Source organism: Tachypleus tridentatus, chromosome 6, assembly GCF_004210375.1.
Source record: "Tachypleus tridentatus isolate NWPU-2018 chromosome 6, ASM421037v1, whole genome shotgun sequence".
Classification (NCBI taxonomy): domain Eukaryota; kingdom Metazoa; phylum Arthropoda; class Merostomata; order Xiphosura; family Limulidae; genus Tachypleus; species Tachypleus tridentatus.
In genome coordinates this window covers 112,494,343-112,514,504 of record NC_134830.1, presented here as the reverse complement: position 1 = coordinate 112,514,504, position 20,162 = coordinate 112,494,343, and the positions used below count along the sequence as shown (strand labels likewise).

General features: G+C 33.1%; 1 protein-coding gene across 9 annotated transcripts in view; it reads left to right on the top strand.

Moving 5' to 3' along the window:
- Dhc98D (Dynein heavy chain at 89D) overlaps window positions 1-20,162 on the top strand; it is a 157,299-nt gene that overhangs the window by 124,335 nt on the left and 12,802 nt on the right. For 4 of the 9 annotated variants that reach the window (XM_076507016.1, XM_076507017.1, XM_076507015.1 and 1 more), the window contains 14 exons: window positions 232-357; window positions 1,305-1,522; window positions 2,501-2,722; window positions 3,326-3,473; window positions 3,874-4,009; window positions 8,975-9,129; window positions 10,043-10,261; window positions 10,780-11,053; window positions 11,729-11,988; window positions 12,740-13,078; window positions 14,074-14,274; window positions 14,987-15,289; window positions 16,014-16,185; window positions 18,646-18,777. In XM_076507016.1, coding sequence (XP_076363131.1) covers window positions 232-357; window positions 1,305-1,522; window positions 2,501-2,722; window positions 3,326-3,473; window positions 3,874-4,009; window positions 8,975-9,129; window positions 10,043-10,261; window positions 10,780-11,053; window positions 11,729-11,988; window positions 12,740-13,078; window positions 14,074-14,274; window positions 14,987-15,289; window positions 16,014-16,185; window positions 18,646-18,777 — 2,905 coding nt within the window. Of the gene's footprint in view, window positions 1-231; window positions 358-1,304; window positions 1,523-2,500; window positions 2,723-3,325; window positions 3,474-3,873; window positions 4,010-8,974; window positions 9,130-10,042; window positions 10,262-10,779; window positions 11,054-11,728; window positions 11,989-12,739; window positions 13,079-14,069; window positions 14,275-14,986; window positions 15,290-16,013; window positions 16,186-18,645; window positions 19,011-20,162 lie in introns of those variants that run through there. The other 5 variants (XR_013029508.1, XR_013029509.1, XM_076507018.1 and 2 more) reach the window with 5 other exon arrangements.

Below are 20,162 nucleotides of genomic sequence, written 5' to 3'. Positions count from 1 at the left end.
CACAAGTAGTTGAAGTAAAAACATACAACTTTTTATTATTTTAGCTATTCATTGAAGTGTGAGGAATGAAATTGTTGTAAATCCTCATAAGTTCCTGTTAAGCTGTTACATTTTATACACATTGTAGGAAACAATCTATGGTTTATAATAGTTACTGTTATTAAAAATTGATTTAGCCATTTTATAAGTATAATGAAATGATGAACCTAACATTAGTTACCCAATATTTAGGCCATGGAGATGAGTGTGGATGAAATGAAGTCGATCAGTCGAGCAGGAGCTGGTCTACTTAAGTTTGTGGAGGCAGTTATGGGATACTGTGCAATTAACAAAGAGATCAAACCAAAGAGAGAAAAGGTAAGGTTTAAAAACTGAAAATCAAGTATCTTTCAGAACATTTTAAAGTTTTTATTACATATAGAAACTGTAGGACTGTGGGTTATGGTTAAAGTGGATTTATGATTAGATATGTATTTTTAACTGCAATTCAGCATTTATTATTAAAATAATTGATATCTGAATAGGGAGCTTTATATCCTGAAAGTTTGTTAACATGTGATTCATTATTTTTTTTCTAATATCATTCGTGGATATATATACATATGTATGTTTGTGTGTGTGTCTATATATATATATATTCTTTCGTGAAAGGTCTGGCATGGCCAGCTAGATAAGGCACTTGACTCGTAATCTGAGGGTCGCAGGTTCAAATCCTCATTGGACCAAACATGCTCACCCTTTCAGCCGTGGGGGCATTTTAATGTGACAGTCATTCCCACTATTCATTGGTAACAGAGTAGCCCAACAGTTGGCAGTGGGTGGTGATGACTATCTGCCTTCCCTCTAGTGTTATACTGCTAAATTAAGGACGACTGGTACAGATAGGCCTCATGTAGCTTTGCACAATATTCAAAACAAACCAAACCAAAACCTTCCTGAAACATTGTTTTCATGTTTTATCAATAGAACTAGATGAGTTTGTTTACCTTCAGTTTTATTTTTTTCTTATAGCTCACTTGTATTTGATCTAAATGTTTAGTAGCACTTCATGCACAGTTACAGCTCAACCATAAAGCTACATTTTGCAGATGTTAACAAGTGAGATGTGCTTTGAAGAAGAATGAAATAAACCTGCCTATTTAACCACATTATTCTGAGACTTCATAACCACATAAGTTTAATATCTATATTTTCCTTCAGAGTGACCTTAAAAATCCTTATTTCCAATGCTGTATTTTAGTATTACTACACTGTGTGTTTTTCTACTCGTTTTCTCTGTTGATGGAGACTAATTCTTCACCTAGGTTGCAAAATTAGAGAAGAACTATCATCATGCTAAAAGGGACTTAGAGAAAGTTAACAAGGAAGTACGTAAAATTGAAAAGGAGCTGAAGACACTGAATGATAAGTATGAGGCAGCAGTTTCTGAGAAGCAAGCCTTACAGGAGGAGACTGTTGTAATGGGACGAAGGCTAACTGCTGCAGATAAATTAATCTCTGGCCTAGCATCAGAAGATTTACGGTAAGTGTAAAAGGGTGTTTTATTAATGTATGTAAGAAAGGGCATGTACGTACTTCAGATGTTGTTAGTTATAAAAGACAGCATCTCAGTAGTAATAGTTTAGAATCATAAATAGAGGCAGCATTAGTTAATGTCCCTCATTTATAAAGTAAGAAATTGTTAGCTTGTAACTTTATCCTTTATGTTTAGAATTCTACTGTGTGACAACTTTATATGTTTGTGGATTTTATGCATATTAATAAACTATTGTGTTACGTGCATTTTCTATGGGAAGGACTCCTGTAAACCAAAGCATTCTTCATAGAAGTAGCTAGTGGTCTTTTCCACTGTCAGGTCAGGTGATACCTTAATATTTACAATATCGCTTATCTAGTCACATGGATAACACCTGTACTTTGAGTAGTTTTTATTTATTATACATATGCTACTCAGTCTGGAACAGATATGGCAGAATGATTTGAAATGATTACAGAAATTGATTTGTTTTAAACTCACTGAAAGCTGTTGAGTAAAGGTACATTAAAATTCTTTTTTCCTCTGGTTTAGTTCATCTGTTTGAAATAAAAATTGTTTCACTGCGTTAAACATTTTGTTTAGTCTCTTTCTTTGCATGAAACTCGATCAAGGTTAGCAGAATTTAGTATCACTTTATAACACATTTTCCATGTCAAAACTTCCTGTATTTTGTGACTCTTGCTTGATTAGTTTAAAAGCATTGTCTTGCTCTATTCTAGTGGTATTACAGTGTTTTACAGAATGCTTAATTATGTAGGAAGAAATCAGGAAACGTTTTATATTAAATGACATATGAATATATTTGTTATTTTTATCACTCTATAGTACACTATTTTGGTTTTTGCATTGTCAGAGCTTCTGCCTGTGTTAAAAAAAATATTAGGTATACCTAATTTTGAGTACATTTAATATCTATCATGTGATTACATGCAGTATTCAAACTGAGAACATTTTTTTTTTCAGTTGGAAGAAAGAACTAAGTGATCTAGAAGAGAGAAAGATTCAACTGTTGGGTGACTGCCTTGTCTCTGCTGCTTTTCTGAGCTATGTGGGAGCTTTTAGTTGGGAATTTCGCAACCAGATGGTGTATAATGATTGGAAGAAGGACATTCAGGATAGAGGAATTCCCCTGAGTTATCCATTTCTATTAGAATCCTTGCTCACTGATGATGTAGAAATCAGCAGGTTTGTCATACGAATGCTCCTCTCAGTTAATTGTTTCTTAACTATGCATACAGGATTTTGACATTTAACTAGTCATACATATGTTTTGTTTATTTGTTGATTGACAGTTCAGAAATATAATAATAAAAAATTTGAAATTGCTCAAATAATTTTTGTTCTCATCAAATGTCTCAGGGGTAATTTAATCATTTTTTGAATAATTTGTATCTTATGCATGTATATAATTTTTTCTCCCCACCTCTTTCTCTTGATATATGCATATGTATAAAATAAAGTGTCACCTGTGTCCATCTTTCATGGGTGTACCTTTTTAAGCAATCTTATCCAAAGGGTCAGTGTTCATGTCTGATATACCATATCACTCCTTAGATGATAGGGAACACTGTTTGTCTTGTGTTTACTTTACATGCCTATAGGTTTTGGCTAATCTCAACCAAACTCAGCAAGTGCTGTTAGGACCCCTCAATAATTGTCACAGGGGGTATCATGTTCTGTAAATAAAGATTATTCATATATTCACAAGTTTAAGAAGAAGAATATAAGTGTGCACTTAGTGAACATACTAGATGCATGATTTTTCATGGGTGTTTGCGTTTTTCACAGATGGACTTCTGAAGGATTACCTCCTGATGAGCTCTCTGTTCAAAATGGTATTTTGACCACTCATGCAAGCCATTTTCCTATGTGTATTGACCCACAGCAACAAGCCTTGACCTGGATCAAATGCAGAGAAGAACCAAATAACCTTAAAGTACATTAATGTAAAATATAAGATTTATGTATAGTGTTTTGAGACATCTTATGCACTCGGTGATTCTATGTTTATATATGAATTTCAAAAATAAGCACAATAAGCAGCTGTTTAAGATATTAAAAAAAAAAATGTGTATCCATATCTGTCATTTAATTTGCTACTTGTTAATGAATCATACCAGTTTTGGGAAAATCCACCTCTTTTTCAGTAGCCCTGACAAGGGCATATTGAAAGAATAAGACTGTTTCCTGTAATTGTGAAGTGTTTATCCTATATGAAATTTATATTTGGTTAAACATGTACAACATTACATTTTTTCTTCTTGTAAGTTTCAATAATTAGAATAGATTAACTTGCTCAAGATTAGTGATTTTGTTTATATTTCTATGTCTTTCAGATTTTGAGTTTTACTGATCCTGATTTTCTCAAACATTTGGAACTAGCTATTAAATATGGTTTTCCTGTTTTATTCCAAGATGTAGATGATTATATTGACCCTGTTGTGGATAACGTTTTGGAGAAAAACATCAAAAGTAAGATCTTTGAACTTTATCATAATTTAATTTGATAAGAAAAACAATGTAAAATAAGATCAGCAATTTTTTTTTAAATGTGCCCTGAATATACAAAATAAATGTAAACAAATCTAGTGGGCTGTTTCAAAAGGCAGTTACTTATAATTTATTGAATAGATTTATGCTTTTTGGCTAAAAAGTTAGAAACCACCATTAATGTCTGGAGTATATATGTTTGATTTTCAGTTAGCAGTACGTACTCTATCTCTAAGTCCTTTTAGGATTGAAACTAAAGGAATTCATGCTGTGATGATGTAATTTCAGTTGGTTTGAGATCTGAGGATTTTGTCAGCTTTTCCTTTTGTTCTTCCAACCAGTCATAAACAAGGAACTGTAATAGTAGACGGTGAAATTGTCAAATTTAATGTACTCGTAATCTTGAAAATAAAAACGAAATATAAGAGGATGGACATGATTCTTGACAATAATAAAATATTCATAATAATGCAAATAACTAGAGAGATCAAGGGATCCAATGTTTCCCATGTACTCCATGTCATTACTTCACCTTCTACAGCTTGCATAATGGAGCAACATACAGGGGTTCCAAATTTTGAATTTCCCAACTGTACAAAAGATTATGTACCAAAATTCATGAACAGTTTAATTCTAATGACCTTTGTACCACTTCTCTTCTGATACAGTATTTACCTCCCATCACAAGTTTAGTTATTCTCTTTCAATGGCCCAGCATGGCAAAGTTGGTTAAGGCATTTGTTTCCTAATCTGAGGACCGTGGGTTCAAATCCCTGTCGCACCAAAGATGCTTGCTCTTTCAGCCGTGGGGGCGTTATAATGTGACTGTCAATCCCACTATTCGTTGGTAAAAGAGTAGCCCAAGAGTTGGTGGTGGGTGATGAAGACTAGCTGCCTTCCCTCTTGTACTTACACTGCTAAATTAGGGACAGCTAACACAGATAGCCCTTGAGTAGCTTTGTGCAAAATTCAAATCAAACAAACTCTTTCAGTGCTGCCTTCTATATACAAATTTTTCTTTACACATGCTACAAACTTTGCAGACATGTACCCTTGTTAAAATTAGTATATTTCAATGTCTGTCATGCAAGTCATCATGCATCATCCAACAACCAACTGTAGCATAACCTGCTCATGTGATGCATGTGACTTCCTCTAGTGAACCATAGCATCTCATTTGCAACATTAGTTTGGATGAGCTTTTTTACTTCTTTATTACTGTGTAATTAACCTTAATTTCCTCACAACGTAGTTTATTTTAAATTTCATTTGATTTATTCATCCAGATTCTTTTTTGTATTTACCAGTTAATTTACATCACTTTATTTCTACACTCGAGTTCTGTGAAACTTTTCTGTATACAGCATTCTGAAGTTCACCTTTTGAGGTTACAACATCAACTAACATTTTTCATAGGCCTCAAATGCAGGCAACCCAATGATGGATTTATCTGTGGTTGTTACATGATCCAACCTTTCTCCTCAGATTTCACCATAACTCGTACTGAAACTGCTGAGTTTTCACTGGCTAATAAGGACTTTCATATTTTTCCTACTATAGAGTTCACCCATCATTCTGTTCCCAACTTAGGGATTCTCCTAGGACTAATACAATCTTTTGAAATTTCTGTTTCAGGTTTGTTTTGTTTTATTCCTCTCACCTGTTTCTTTTTCACCATGTTCTCCATTTTACATGTACAATTTTTTTACCTTTAGTCTTTCCTCCCCACCCTCCTCTTTGGGATTTTGCTGTTCTGTTAGCCTCATATTTCCATGAGGTGATTAACTTGCCACACCCTCCCCCAAGGACTTTTGATTCAGTTTGCTCTTTCTTACCATCAGTAAATTATAAATTGTTTCATCAGCAGTTGTTTGTTTGTTTTTTACCTCTTCAGTGATAGATCCTGCATCTACTGTTAGTCTTGCATACCTTTTGCTGTTATCTTTCTTCTTTAAGTTGGCTTTCTGAGGATCTTCATAGATATCCTGAGGAAGTTTTGCTGATTTTCCTCACTCTCTATCCTACACTTTAGCTCATACTTCATCCTCAACTCTGGCCTAACATATTTTTTTGTTGTTGTTAAAACTTTCTATGTAGGGACTCAGTTTTGACTTGGGTCATTTTACTCTTCATATATCTCAGGGTCTTACATCTTTCTCCTTTTCCGAGGCTTCCGTCTTTTTCAGGTCTTGACAATATCAAGCCAAAAGTTACATCAGCCTGATAACAGTCTACTCTTACAACTTGCGTCACCCATTCATCTCTGTTGGAACCTCATATACCACCTATTCCTCCCATCCCTTCAGTTTGGGGTACTTCTTTTTGTTGATATTGTCGATGGAGTATCACTCATTGCCACCAGTACTGGTTACTACCCTTATGGTACTAGTCCTGTGGGTTTTTCTACCTGACTGGCCTCCCTTTGTCGATGATCAGCAGATGGTAAAGGTTCTTTGGAAGGTTTCATTATCCAGTTTTTTTTTCCATCCCATCTCTTCTTGTCCATTTCATTTCCTTCTCCTTGAGATCTTATAATATGCATGCAACTATCACAGGTGGTTCAGGATTTACTTTGCATCAAGCAGTCAAACCTGTTCACCATCCTTATAGAAGGGAGGGTTTTCTTGTTTTTTTGTTATCATCACGAAAACAAGAGTTTGACAGTGAGTCATGAGTCATTAATTTCTCACCTTAACTATTTCATCACACTCCCTAAGTTCACCATGGAGTCTTTTTTTTTAACCCTAAGGTAGGCATTTTCACCTGGTGGTAGGTGTTGATAATGAATGTTGCCATTGCCTACCTCCACATCCTGTTAGCACTTCTGTTTTGACCTCTTCTGTATGCCCACCTCAGGGTGGTTTATCTATTTTAAGCACTTCTTTTGAACTTGCCTCGACTTCATATATGCTTTGTCACATTGTATAAGCTTGGCTCATCATTTTCAAGCTCTGGGGTTATTATTCCATTATCACATGAACATATGGCTCCTTTTAGCTTATTTTTAGCAGGAGTCAACCATTCACACTCACCATTTCCTCTCTGTAGCATTTTTTTGGGTTGGTTGTTTATGTTACAGAGGCCCTTATTTCAACCCACCTATTTCCATTCCATATGGTAGTCTTTTTCAACACTGACATCACTTGCACTCTACTGTCTCTTTTATGTCTGCATTCCATAGACCTTTTAGTTCATCATACCCTCTTGTCTTGGTCACTTACTGCTCACAGTGGAATCTTGCACATAATCCTCTTTCAGCGCCATTTACCATCCTTCTTCCTTGTGAGACAACTTGCATTGGTGGCTGGACTGAGCCCATAAGTCAGCAGGCGTGTTATTTCTTCCACCGCTTTCAGTTGCAAGTCTTCTCATAGATGCTTTCCTTCAGTGTTGGAAGGCTTGGATCAATCACTGTGAAACTTTGTACCATTGGTCTTGTTTTCTGATTTTCTTGTCCTTCTGTAGTTCATCAGGCATTACATTACCTCCTTTTTCTTGTCCATTTCTGTCTGGTGGTGGTTATTTCAGATGTCTCAAAGGAAGCATCCAGCTTGGAGATCTCTGTTTTGGGACTCTGGGTGTTCTATGCTGGGCCCATGAACATCACAGTCATCTTATTGTTTGTCATGTGCTTTCAGTCTAGTTACAAATCATCTTTCACGCCTCAGGTATGATATTACATATACAGCTACCCTCTGGGGTATGCACAATCATCTGTTTCTTCCCTGGTAAACTTCCTCCCTTCATGTTCTTTCCCCTTCTCCCTTATAAATTGTGTCTGTTGTCTGGTCTGCCTAGGCAATTCCTCTCTATGTTCTTTACCCTGTACTTTATTCCATGTTTCCTCCAATCCACTTAATCTTCTCACATTTTCCCTCTCTTCTTGTCCTTGTTGTTCATTGAAATAGATTCTCCACTCTGGTGTGTGTACTAAGCCCAGTACATTAGTCTTCCACTATCTTCATAACATCACACTTTCATCCACATTAGCATTTCAACTTCCATCCGTTGCTGTGCTCCAGACTTGTATGTAACTTTAACTTATAAGTTTTGTTCATTTTTCTCTTTTTCAGGGCCCTTTCTTTCTATAGTTGTTGTACCATTGAGTGTTTATTGTTCTTCCTATTCCTTGATAACTTCAGTCTATCCCTGTCTCGAGCAGTTTCTTCCATCCTCTGCTCACAAATTTTTGCCACTGTATGTACTCACGAAATGGTTGCATTTGTTTTTAAGTCAGTTCCATTGCTTTTGCTTTCAAGGGTGCATCTGATTGAAGTCAGATACATCCTTAACTTTCTCCATCTTTACCATTTTGTAATGCCTGTTTACTGATCAAATAATGGAAAAGTAAAAAAAAATAAATAATAAATAATTGAGCAAAGGATATTTCAAATTTTAAAAATATCTGTGAAAAAAAGGTTATTAAGTGTTATAGGTCCTCACATGAAAAGAAAGTACAATGTTTTTAGATAGAATCTGTTCAAAACTGTAAGAACTAGATTCTTTAAAATTATTATGTTAATAAGCACCACATTTTATTTTTATATGTTTACCTTAAATAAAAGTAGTATTTATGATAAATAATACATATAGTTCTTACTCTAGCTTGATCTGAGAAAGCCGTATTGAACATTGAAATAAATGTGATGATAAGTTTTATATAATAAGTAACTGTAATATAGATATCACTGTTGAACCAAGGTGGTGATACGTATGTTTCTAGAGACTTCTTATGTGTGTATGAACCATTTCAGATTTGTATAATATTTCACTATTGTATACGTAAACAGTTTAGATTATTGTTGTTGTACCATCAATTTTATTCTCATCAACATTTTGTTCTGCTAATTACTCATAAAGCATACATTTATCAAATGTACTTTAAAATATTACATTTTCCAAATGTTCAACATCTTATTTCTTTTTGCTTTTCCTCTTTGCAATAAGTTCAACAAGGTAGACAGTTTATAGTTCTTGGGGACAAAGAAGTGGATTACGACCCAAGTTTTCGTCTTTATCTGACCACCAAACTGACTAACCCCAAGTTTCCCCCATCTACCTTTACTAAAGCTACTGTGATTAATTATACAGTCACAATAAAAGTAGGTGTCATTAAAATAAATTATTTTTTTTAGTAGCAAGGGTAAAGATGAAAATTAAAGACTTTAGAGTAATGAAAATAATCAAAAATTAAAGGTTAAAATAGACTTTAAACTTTCAGTACATTTTCAGTTTTGTTTTAAGTTTACTTGGTAGCTACTTATTTTCATTCTATTAAGGAAACACAAAAATAATAATGAGAATTATAATGAGTTACAAATCGGAAAGGGTTGTGACTTATCAACTACTACTAGAAACAGTTCGTTCATTCAGATAGAAACTTTAAAGATTTCTGATCTTCAGTAAGAGAATCTATTAATAAAAGGCTCTGACTTTTGACTGATATATTTATAGGAATCCCTCTACTTGTAAGTAATTAAAGCACAATTATTTGTTTGTATAATTAACAATATTGTAAGCCTTTTTTCCTTAAATTTTCAAAACTTCCCAAGATTTATAACAAAAATATTATATGCCTAAAAACCTGAAAATGATAAGGTAGTGTAAAAACTGCATATTTTGCAGCTCAAATTACTGTGGCAAAAAAACGTACACTAAATACTTGAACCTACCATTATTTGACCCTGATACAAAGTGTTTGTTCCAGTTTTACTTGTGTGTAATAAACTATAGAGTAGTTCAGAATGCTAGAAGCAGTACAAGATATTGTGAGTAATATTTGTTTCATAGGTCAACTACCTTAAAATGTTACAGTGCCTTATAAATTTGGTATGTAAACTAGAAACCTTTGAATTCAAGGCTTATAGAATCAATTTCTTTAGTGTGACAGTTGTTTTCTTACAGTTACATGTAAATCTTCACCAGTTTGTATTTGAATGTAGAGCCTAGAAAGACAAAAGTGTGATTATTATGCCTGAATACAGTTAATATTATGTCTTGTCTGATTTATTTCAGGGCTTAGAAGAACAGTTATTAAGTGTGATAGTGCAGTTTGAACGTAAAGAATTGGAAGAGCAAAGAGAAAATCTTATTCAAGAGACCAGTGCTAACAAACAACTCCTAAAGGAGCTAGAAGACTCTCTCCTTCGTGAGCTTGCTACCTCTTCAGGGAACATTTTGGACAATGAAGAGTTGGTTTTAACCCTAGAAGAAACAAAAACTAAAGCTACTGAAGTATATCCACACATTTTAAATATCATTTCTAATTTTTCTAAACACAGGTCTCTTCTTTTTTGTTCAAAAAGTACAAAGTACAGTACTGTAAATGTTTGTCTATATTTCTTGTTTTAATTTTTTGTTACTGTTATGTTTAGAACTCAAAAACTATGATCAGTACTAAATATATTTCTGCTTTATAATTATGTTACTTATTCAGGAACAAAAGCCAATGAAAATCGACCAAGAGTGTGTGTGTGTGTGTGTGAGACCATTGATTAGCCTGGTGGAACCTCTCTGTAGGTTTATTTTAAAATGTGATAAGTCATAAACACTGTCACTTAGAATATTTTTCATATCTTTTATGGATGCAGTGTTTGTTTTATTTGTAAAATCCACTTGTTTTCTGGCCCTGGCTGCCTAGACAACATTAACAAACTGAGAAATTGGTAACATCCAGTTGCTAGATGGAAAGCAGTTCTGTTCTTTATTATACCCTGACGTCCTTCTTCTAATGTTTATTTTTTTATGTTCAGGTTTCTGAGAAATTGGCTCTGGCTGCCCAGACAACAGCTGATATAAATAAACTTAGAGATGGATATTGTCCAGCAGCTCGACGGGGAGCAGTTTTATTCTTTGTTTTGTCAGACATGGAAGCAGTGAATACAATGTATCAATATTCTTTGGCTTCATATTTAGAAGTGTTCAAGGTATCCCTGAAGAAGTCCATGCCTGATCCCAACCTTGAGAAACGATTGAAGAATATTGAGCTCACACTTACTGACAATGTGTACAGTTATGGCTGTACAGGTTTGCTTATGTTTTATTTATTCCCTAAAATGAACATCATCAGATGTTTTCACCTATGTTCTTAACCTTCACAGTATGAAGTGATTTATAGCTTAAATACTAATTTATTATTACTACAAAAGAAGAAAATATGGTTTCAAAATATTGTATACAAATAGAAATTAATAAAAACCCTATAACTGAGGCTTTTTGAACCTATGTGCTTCTCTGACATCATGAGTTTACACATAGATGTAAGATGAAAAATATGTAATTGCAATATTTTATACATAAAATTTGTATGATATTTATTTTTTGTATGTTTTTTCACTGATAAATAGCACAAATATTATTGAAATCATGCATACCTCACTTATAGCTGTACAAAAACAGAGGAATTACAAATTAAACAAAAATCCAGGTTTCAGAAAAAATATCTTGTTCTCTGTTTGCTGCTATTGTAATTAGTATGAGCATTTATGTAGAGTATACAGAACATATTACAGTATTCAAGTTTCACACATCCATTTTTGTTTGTTAGCCATTTATGTTAAAAGTAAATGAACTAAAGGTACTTACAGAATGTTAATTTAAATAATGAAATTGAGCATGAATAGTTAATTTAAAAAAATATTTTCACCCTAAGGATGATGAATATTTTCTCTAATATCTCTCAAATTATATGTTTTTCCACAGGAATATTTGAAAGACACAAATTGCTGTTTTCCTTTCAAATAGCTGTAAGACTGGCTCAGAATGAAGGAATAATTTCTGATGACGAGTTTAATTTTTTTCTGAAAGGAAGTCTTGCCCTAGAAAAATCATCTTATTCACGTCCATTTAATTGGCTTCCTGAACAGGGCTGGGAAGATATTCTTAGGCTTTCCTCTGACTTTCCTGAGATTTTTGGCTCTCTGATTTCTGATATAGAGAAAAATGAAGTGGAATGGAAGCAGGTTTGTTTGATATATATACATAAATAGTATTTACTAGTGGAACATGAAGTACAGTTCTGTAATGATTACAAAGTGATTAGTATGCTTAAGTATATCAGTTAATGTTTTGATTAAAAATTGTATGTGTTCATTATTTCACAAATTATACAAACAAAAGTGAAGAAATAGTGTGTTATATCAAACACATAAAGAAATATTACATTTTTTTATTCTTATACCACAATGTACATGTAAATGATATAAACCTTCAGTTGTAGATAAGGTGTGGCCAGTGTTAATTTCAAGTCATGATGGCTTTAAAACTCCCTCTGAAGCTGTCCTCTGATAGTCAGTGATACGTTTACAGATGTACAGTGCTAAAGTTCAATTCTCCCACAATGGAAAGTGCTCAGGCAGACAAACCACTGTTTGGCTTTGAGCTAAAAATAAGCAAAGGACCTAATTAACTCTTAAAGCTAAAAATTGCAAATTACGTTGCCAAAGATTATTTTCTTGATCAAAAAATTTACACTCCTCACACTTACTAGAAGAAGAAGCAAGCTCAAGAAGGAGGCATTTCTATTGTAATCTAACCTAGCAGATAAACAGATTTCATTGTATCTGATGAAATGTGCTTTGTGTGCACTGGTATCAGGTGTTATATGATATTAATTGTTTTGGGACAGAGTTTTAATTGGATATATTATATATTTTTGTAGCTTTTTTTCTCTACTTTAAATGCATCTAAGATGTCTAAACATATTTTTTTTAGTGGTTTGAATCAGATCATTCTGAAAAAATAAGAATTCCTCTTCACTATGAAGAAACTTTGTCGAGCTTCCAAAGACTGATGCTTCTACGATGCTTTCGGGTTGATCGTGTTTATTGTGGTGTGATGAACTATGTAGAATCAGAACTAGGAGAACACTACGTAATTCCTCCAATTATAAATTTTGAAGTCATTTTGGAACAGAGTTCCCCCACATCTCCTGTCGTTTTCATTCTCAGTCCTGGAGCAGACCCTGCATCTAATCTTACAAAATTGGCTGAGAAGTCTGGACTTGGAAGCAATCGTTTAAAGTTTCTTTCTCTTGGACAAGGCCAAGAAAAGGTTCTAAAATAGTGTTTCATAAGTTGCACTTTTTTGTGTTTTAAATTTACGATAGATCCATGAAGTACTAAATAATTAAAATACATTTATTTTTTTAGCCTGTACTTGTGAAAATATGCAAATAATTATTTTAAACATGTAGAATATCTATTAGAAATAAATGCTCCTTATTGTAAGATCATTGCATGTTAGACAGAAATGATTTATTGAAAAATAAGTAAAGATCTTTCTGTAGAATACCATAGTTTTAATTTCATCTATGATTTTTAAGGTAGTCTAAGCTATATAGTGAATATTGCATTATTTTGACATTAATTCATAATTTATCACAAAAAACACTATTTGAGCATTATTTTAATTTTTTTCTGGTCTATTAAAAAGAGTGGTATTCTGCTCTCTTTTTTTGTGGGAATTAAGCTGTTGAAGAGTATATTATTGTTAAGGAAACTTCTTACTTTATCAAGAAAATATCAGTGAATTAAAATGTTTTATACTAACTTACCTGAATGATACTCTAGTCAATTCTTACTCTATCCAAGTTGTAAAATACTGGAATATGTCTTAGAGAAATATACCATTGTACCATATGATTTAATTTTCTTTTGATATGGAAGTGTTAGTTATACTGACTAAATAAAAAACATTACGACAGATCTTGAGGTTAAGTTTTATAATGATGATAGTTGAGAACGTGAATCGTGTCATATCACATAAACTTAATATTTTAGACACATGCATTTAAGTGTTTTAGAACTATGCTTTAACAAATACCAAAGATTTGTTTTTGAGTATGAAAAGTGTCTTTTTACTGTAAGAAAATTAAATATAAGTATTTGCTAGATAAATATGAGAATGACAATGATAAAATAGAACTTTGTTCCACCAAATTTTCTCCACTTATTCATTACTTGTAGACCTATGCATTATGTTGAAGACTTATGAGTGTTTAAATCCCGTTATGTTATGTGTTTAAAACATTTTTTTTTCTAAGCTAGGCAGCTTTCCAACTTCTTGACACTGCAGTTATCCGAGGTCAGTGGCTGATGCTTCAGAATTGTCATTTGTTAGTTCAATGGTTAAAGGATTTAGAGAAGAAAATAGAAGAAATGACAAAACCCCACCCAGAGTTCAGACTTTGGATGACAACTGATTCCATACCCAATTTTCCTGTTGGTATACTCCAAAGTTCCCTTAAGGTACAGATAAATTAACATGCATGGAATACTTGTTCAAATAGTACTTATAAATTTGATAACATGTCTTAAGCCCTTAAATATTTTTAATTGTTTTGCTTCTTTTATGAATTTACTGCATCTTTAAACAGTGCTAATAACTTTCTCAGTGTATGTATATACATTTCTGTGTATCGATTACATAATTTAAAATATGCTAGAATCTGTTCCTCTTTGTATTCAGGAACTGTAACATTAACATGCTTGTTGACTGTTGTATTTCCTACTGCTGCTTTTGCATTATGATGTTAAAGATCATTTGACCAGTTTTTGTCAGTTTACTATGCATTGTCAAAAACAAGGTGATTATACTTACTTTTAATGTCATTGGTTTAAAATAGTCGTTAAAAAACATGGTAGTTTTACTGTAGATATGTTGTCTACAGGTTAAAAAAAACAAGGTGATTATACTTACTTTCAATGTCATTGGTTTAAAGTATGTTTTGAAAGACATGGTAGTTTTACTGTAGATATGTTGTCTACAGAGTAAAACAAACAAGATGACTAAACTTACTTTTAATGTCATTGGTTTAAAGTAGTCATTAAAAGACATGGTAGTTTTACTGTAGATATGCTTTAGATTCACTTTTTCAGAAAGAAACCAAAATGTGGTAGCTCTGTTAAAAGTATAAATTCACTTTTGAGATGTGTTAACACCATTCACTTCTTTTGGTAGATTGTAACAGAACCTCCTAATGACCTGAAACTGAATCTCTACAACACCTTTCAAAATATCAGCATTGATTCTTTTAATTCCTGTCCACATCCAGCCTTCAGTTCTCTTGTGTACGTCCTAGCTTTTTTTCATGCTGTGGTGTTAGAACGCAGAAAGTATGGCAAGCTGGGTTGGAATATAAGTTATGACTTCAATGAGTCTGACTTTGGTGTTTGTATGCAGATTTTAGACACTTATCTGACAAAGTCACATTTTAATAATGCCAACATTCCATGGAAATCACTAAAATATCTGATTGGTGAGGTAAGTTTAAAATTATTCTACTTCAAAACGATTGTTATCTGAGAATTTGTTGAAAAGGGTTGTCATTTGTTTTGGTGTGTAAAGTCCTAAAATTCAATAAATGTAATGTAATTTTACAGATTTTGTTATTATTGTATTGCTCTCTAATGAAAACCAAAGGTTAAAAAATATATTAACATACAAAATTGTTAACACAACTTCATATAGATGAGATGGACCATAGCTGAAGTGAACATGATAGAAATTCTTTATGTTTTTTTATGGTATATAAAATATACTTGTTTTAAAGAGTACAATCAGAAATATGCAGTCATATACAAAAAGGAATATTAAATAAATTTTAACAAGCAAGAATTGCCATATCCCATATTATATCTAAAAAATTAATTAATGATTATAATATTTCATGCTTCATTGTAAAAATTAATCAATAAAGATGTGAGATTAAAGCTGATTTATTTTTTTCTTGCACATTTTCATCATTATTATGTATTAATTTCAAGTTTCTTGTTAATTTTGATTTGTAGAAACTATGATAGGAAATGTGATTCATTCTTTATTCTTATTGTAACAAACATGTGTGATTGAACAAAATCTTTCTGATTTCAACCTTGAGGTATGTTCAAACAAAGTTTTTTCTGTGTTCACCTTGTCTTTAAGTTTCAAATTAAACTTTTCTTGAACTTGCTGACAGGTGAAATGTTGCAATTACATATTTCTACAGGTAATGTATGGTGGCCGAGTAATTGACAACTTTGACAGAAGAGTTGTCAACACCTACATGGATGAGTACATGGGAGACTTCATCTTTGACACCTACCAGCCTTTTTCCTTCTATCAGAGTGACGATCTGGTCTACAATATACCACCTTCAGGCAATAAAATTAGCTATCTGAGTGAGTTTAACTCAGTATTTACTCAAGTTTCATTTTTAACTTATCCCATTATTTACCTAAGTTTCTTTTTTTTTTTAATTACCCATCCTGATTAATTGTTTTTAATCATTTTACTTTACTTCATGATTTTAGTTTAGGTATTGGTCTTTTAGATTTAATGAAATATTTCCATACATAGTTTCAACTATCTTTTTTACTCAACTTTTTAAATATGCAAAATGCAAAGTACATGGTAAGTTGGTTTGAGGACTTTAATCCACAGCAACTTCCTGTTGAAAAGAAGTAAGACTACTTCTTTGCTCTCAACAGACAGTTACAGATCATTAAAGTCCTCAAACCAGTTCTTTCAACTCCACCTAAAATTCCACTAACATAGTTATTATATACTCTTCAAAACAAGAAATTCAAAAGGGATATTTTTGTTATTTTAAAGAGAAATATATGTAATAACATTACAAGCTCAGAGTATGTGATGTTACACGTGTTAAGGCACTGATTGTCAGACCAAAATGACAATAAAAGTTGTGCACTTTGAAAACGGAGGAAAACATTAGATTTTTCGCCAAAACGCATTCGTGTCCAATAATTTTGTTTGAGAGATTTGCAAGTGCAACATGTGCAAAATCCATATAAAATTACGGGTTCTCGGTTTCCATAGCTCAGTGTTAAGCCACCGACACGCAATACAGTTACACCAAGACTGACTGAAGCACAACACAACAACGCCATTGGTCGCTTGGAAGCAGGCGAATCTCAATCAGATGTTGCCAGAGCTGTGAATGTCCACCCAAGCACCATCACAAGGCTATGGAATCGTCACCAACAACAGATCAACTCGTGACCGTTCATGATCTGGCAGACCTCGTGTGACCACGCACGCACAAGAACGCAACATCTGGTTACGTTACCTTTGGGATAGGACCACCACTGCGACATCTACTGCCTAAACCATACCAGGGCTGCATAGGATTTCCGATGAGACTGTACACAACCCTCTATGAGATTCTTAGGCCCCATGTGTAACCCATCATGGTGAATGTCAACGACGTTTTTCAACATAACAATGCCCGTCCTCACACAGCCCGACTCACCACTGTCTTCTTGAGACACCACAACATCAACGTTCTTCCCTGGCCCTCCAGATCACCAGATTTAAACCCCATCGAACATCTTTGGGACGAGTTGGACCGATGTCTGCAACGGCGACAACCTCAACCACAGACTATACCTCAGCTTGCAGCAGCTTTGCAGGCTGAGTGGACAGCCATTTCACAGGATATGATTCGTCATCTCATCGCTTCCATGGGCAGGAAATGCCAAGTAGTTATTGATGCTCACGGGAGGCATACTTGTTATTGACGTTGAGTGACGTTAAACTTCACCTAGTGAGCGTGGACTTCGCCTTTGCAGACTTGGGATGTTCAACAGTGAATGTGCAAAGTTACACATATGTCATACAGAACTACCTGGAATAAACTTGTTAACAATTTGTCTCATATTTTGCCTTTTATGTTTCTTTTTTTTGAAGAGTATATTTTGTTATTCAAATACCATACTTAAAAAATTATTTTTCTATAATGATATATAACTTTTGGCATTCCTGTTTTTGAACATTAAAAACTCAGATAACCTGTTTTAATATTATATCCACATTTTGTCAGTTATCTTTGTGTTTTATTAGAAATGGTAACTTGTAATAAAACTGGTTTTGAAACAGCTTTAGTTTAGTTTAGTAATTAATGAGTTAAAATCATATCTCTTGAAAACATTTAAATGATGTTGTTTTAATTTAGGTGTGAGCCTTTTTTGTAAGTTGTTAAACTGCTAAAAAATATTATCATTGGTCAATTCATGATTGAATAAATACTAATGAACTGTGAAGATACCATATTTTATTTAAAATTTCTTACTTAAATTTTTGAGTGCTGTACATTTAATGAAATAACTAGTCAAGATATGATTATAAAAGTTAACCTTAATATACAAGTGATTTAAACTCAGACAGGTAACATTAACTGAACTATAATAATAAGTTTCACCTGAATAGTTTATGAATACTTAATATAAAACATAAGATACTCTACTATCTGTTTTATTTTTTTCATGAAGTTATCTCTAGATGAAAGCTGTTATTGAAAGTTGAACTAAATATCTTTTATGTCTAATATAGATATTTAACATTATCATTTACCTTCTTGTTCAAATAGTTATTATTTCACTTTTTCTTGTTCCTGGTGTTTGTTGAACTTCTTGTGCATCATATCGTGTGAACTTTCTTTTTTGTCAGTAAACATGTCTTCAGCTATTGATATGGAGCACAGCGTGTGATTTTTATGTTCTGTTAATGTAACAGTAGAAGTAAAAGTTAACATTACCATATAAATCACTGTAGTTGGTAGGTCAGTATAATATATAAATGGTTACTGAAGAACAAGGTGTTTTACCTTTTGAATTATTCAGATATTATAGAAAGTCTTCCCCTCGCCAGCAGTCCAGAAGTCTGTGGACTCCATTCAAATGCTGAGATTGGCTATTATACTCAAGCTGCAAAGGACATGTGGGTCCATCTAGTGGAGCTTCAGCCTCAAGCAGGTACCTTTGAAGACTCTTGAGGCCCAGTATGTACAGGTGGTTAGGGCACTTGACTCGTATCTGAGGGTTGTGAGTTTGATTTTCCATCAGACCAAATATGCTTGCCCTTTCCGCCATGGAAGTGTTGTAGTGTGAAGTCAATCCCACTATACATTGGTAAAAGAGTAGCCCAAGAGTTGGTGGTGGGTGGTGATGACTAGCTGCTTTCCCATCTAGTCTTATTACATTACTAAGTAAGGACAGCTAGTGCAGATAGCCACTGTGTAGCTTTGTGCAAAATTCAAAACAAACAAATTGAAGACTTTTAATAATATGCTCCATTTATCAATAGCATATTTATTATGAGCATAGTATCTAAGAACAAACTGAGCTTTAGAATTTTAACTCTTTTTAATTATAAGTAAATAACTCTTCTCGTGCCATTTTTATTTTTATATTATGTATATGATAAAAAACAGAAAGAAATGTTTTATGTTTCATTACTTGTCAGAACTTTAAACTGGTAAACTCTAAATTTGAAGGTGATTACGTTTCTTCACAGAACTCCTGATGGATGTGCATGTGTCAGTGAAAACATTCATGTTCATTACTTTAATTTTTTTATTTTAATTGAGTGCTTATCATACTCTTTGTGTTTAATAGTTCGTGGTTCACTGTGTTCAGAAAATTCTGAAAGTACACATACGTAGATTTGTTTATATGTATGAAGTGATATTCTTAAGTCACTTAATTGTTCATTATTGTACAAAATATTTGTGTTTTAATGTAATTGTAGACAGTAAAATATTTTAATAAGTTCTGTATTCAAGATTCACTAAATGAAGAGAAAAGTCATGTATGTTTTTTACTTATGCTAAAACTAAGATTTATAGAAACATATGCTTCACCAATTTATTTTCTTGTAGTGCATTAGAAAGAAGGTACTAAACAACAAGAACCAAGCATAGCCCAGTGGTTAGCATGCTAGCTAGATAGAGGTTTCCCCAAAATCTCATTCTCCAGTTTGGGATGATGGATGCAGTATAAGAGCAATTATCAAAGCTCATTATTCAATTAGAATAGTTCATGAGTTTATGGTAAAGGTACTAATGGTGAGATCTAATTATTCTGTTGGAGTAGTATACAAGTCTATGGTGGTGGTATTAACTAGCTGCCTTTCCTCTGATCTGCCACTTCAAAATTAACCCTGGTGTAATTTTGTACAAAATTCCACAAACAACAACTGTTCAATCAATCTGTGTTAGAGGTTTCATCAAACAGGTGAAAGTAATGGCTCAAAAGAGCTTGATTGTGATTAAAAAAATTAGAAAAATGTTACATGTTATTGTTAGAATTGAACTTACTGAATTATTGTGTTTTTTAACTGTTGGGTAAAATCAGATGCA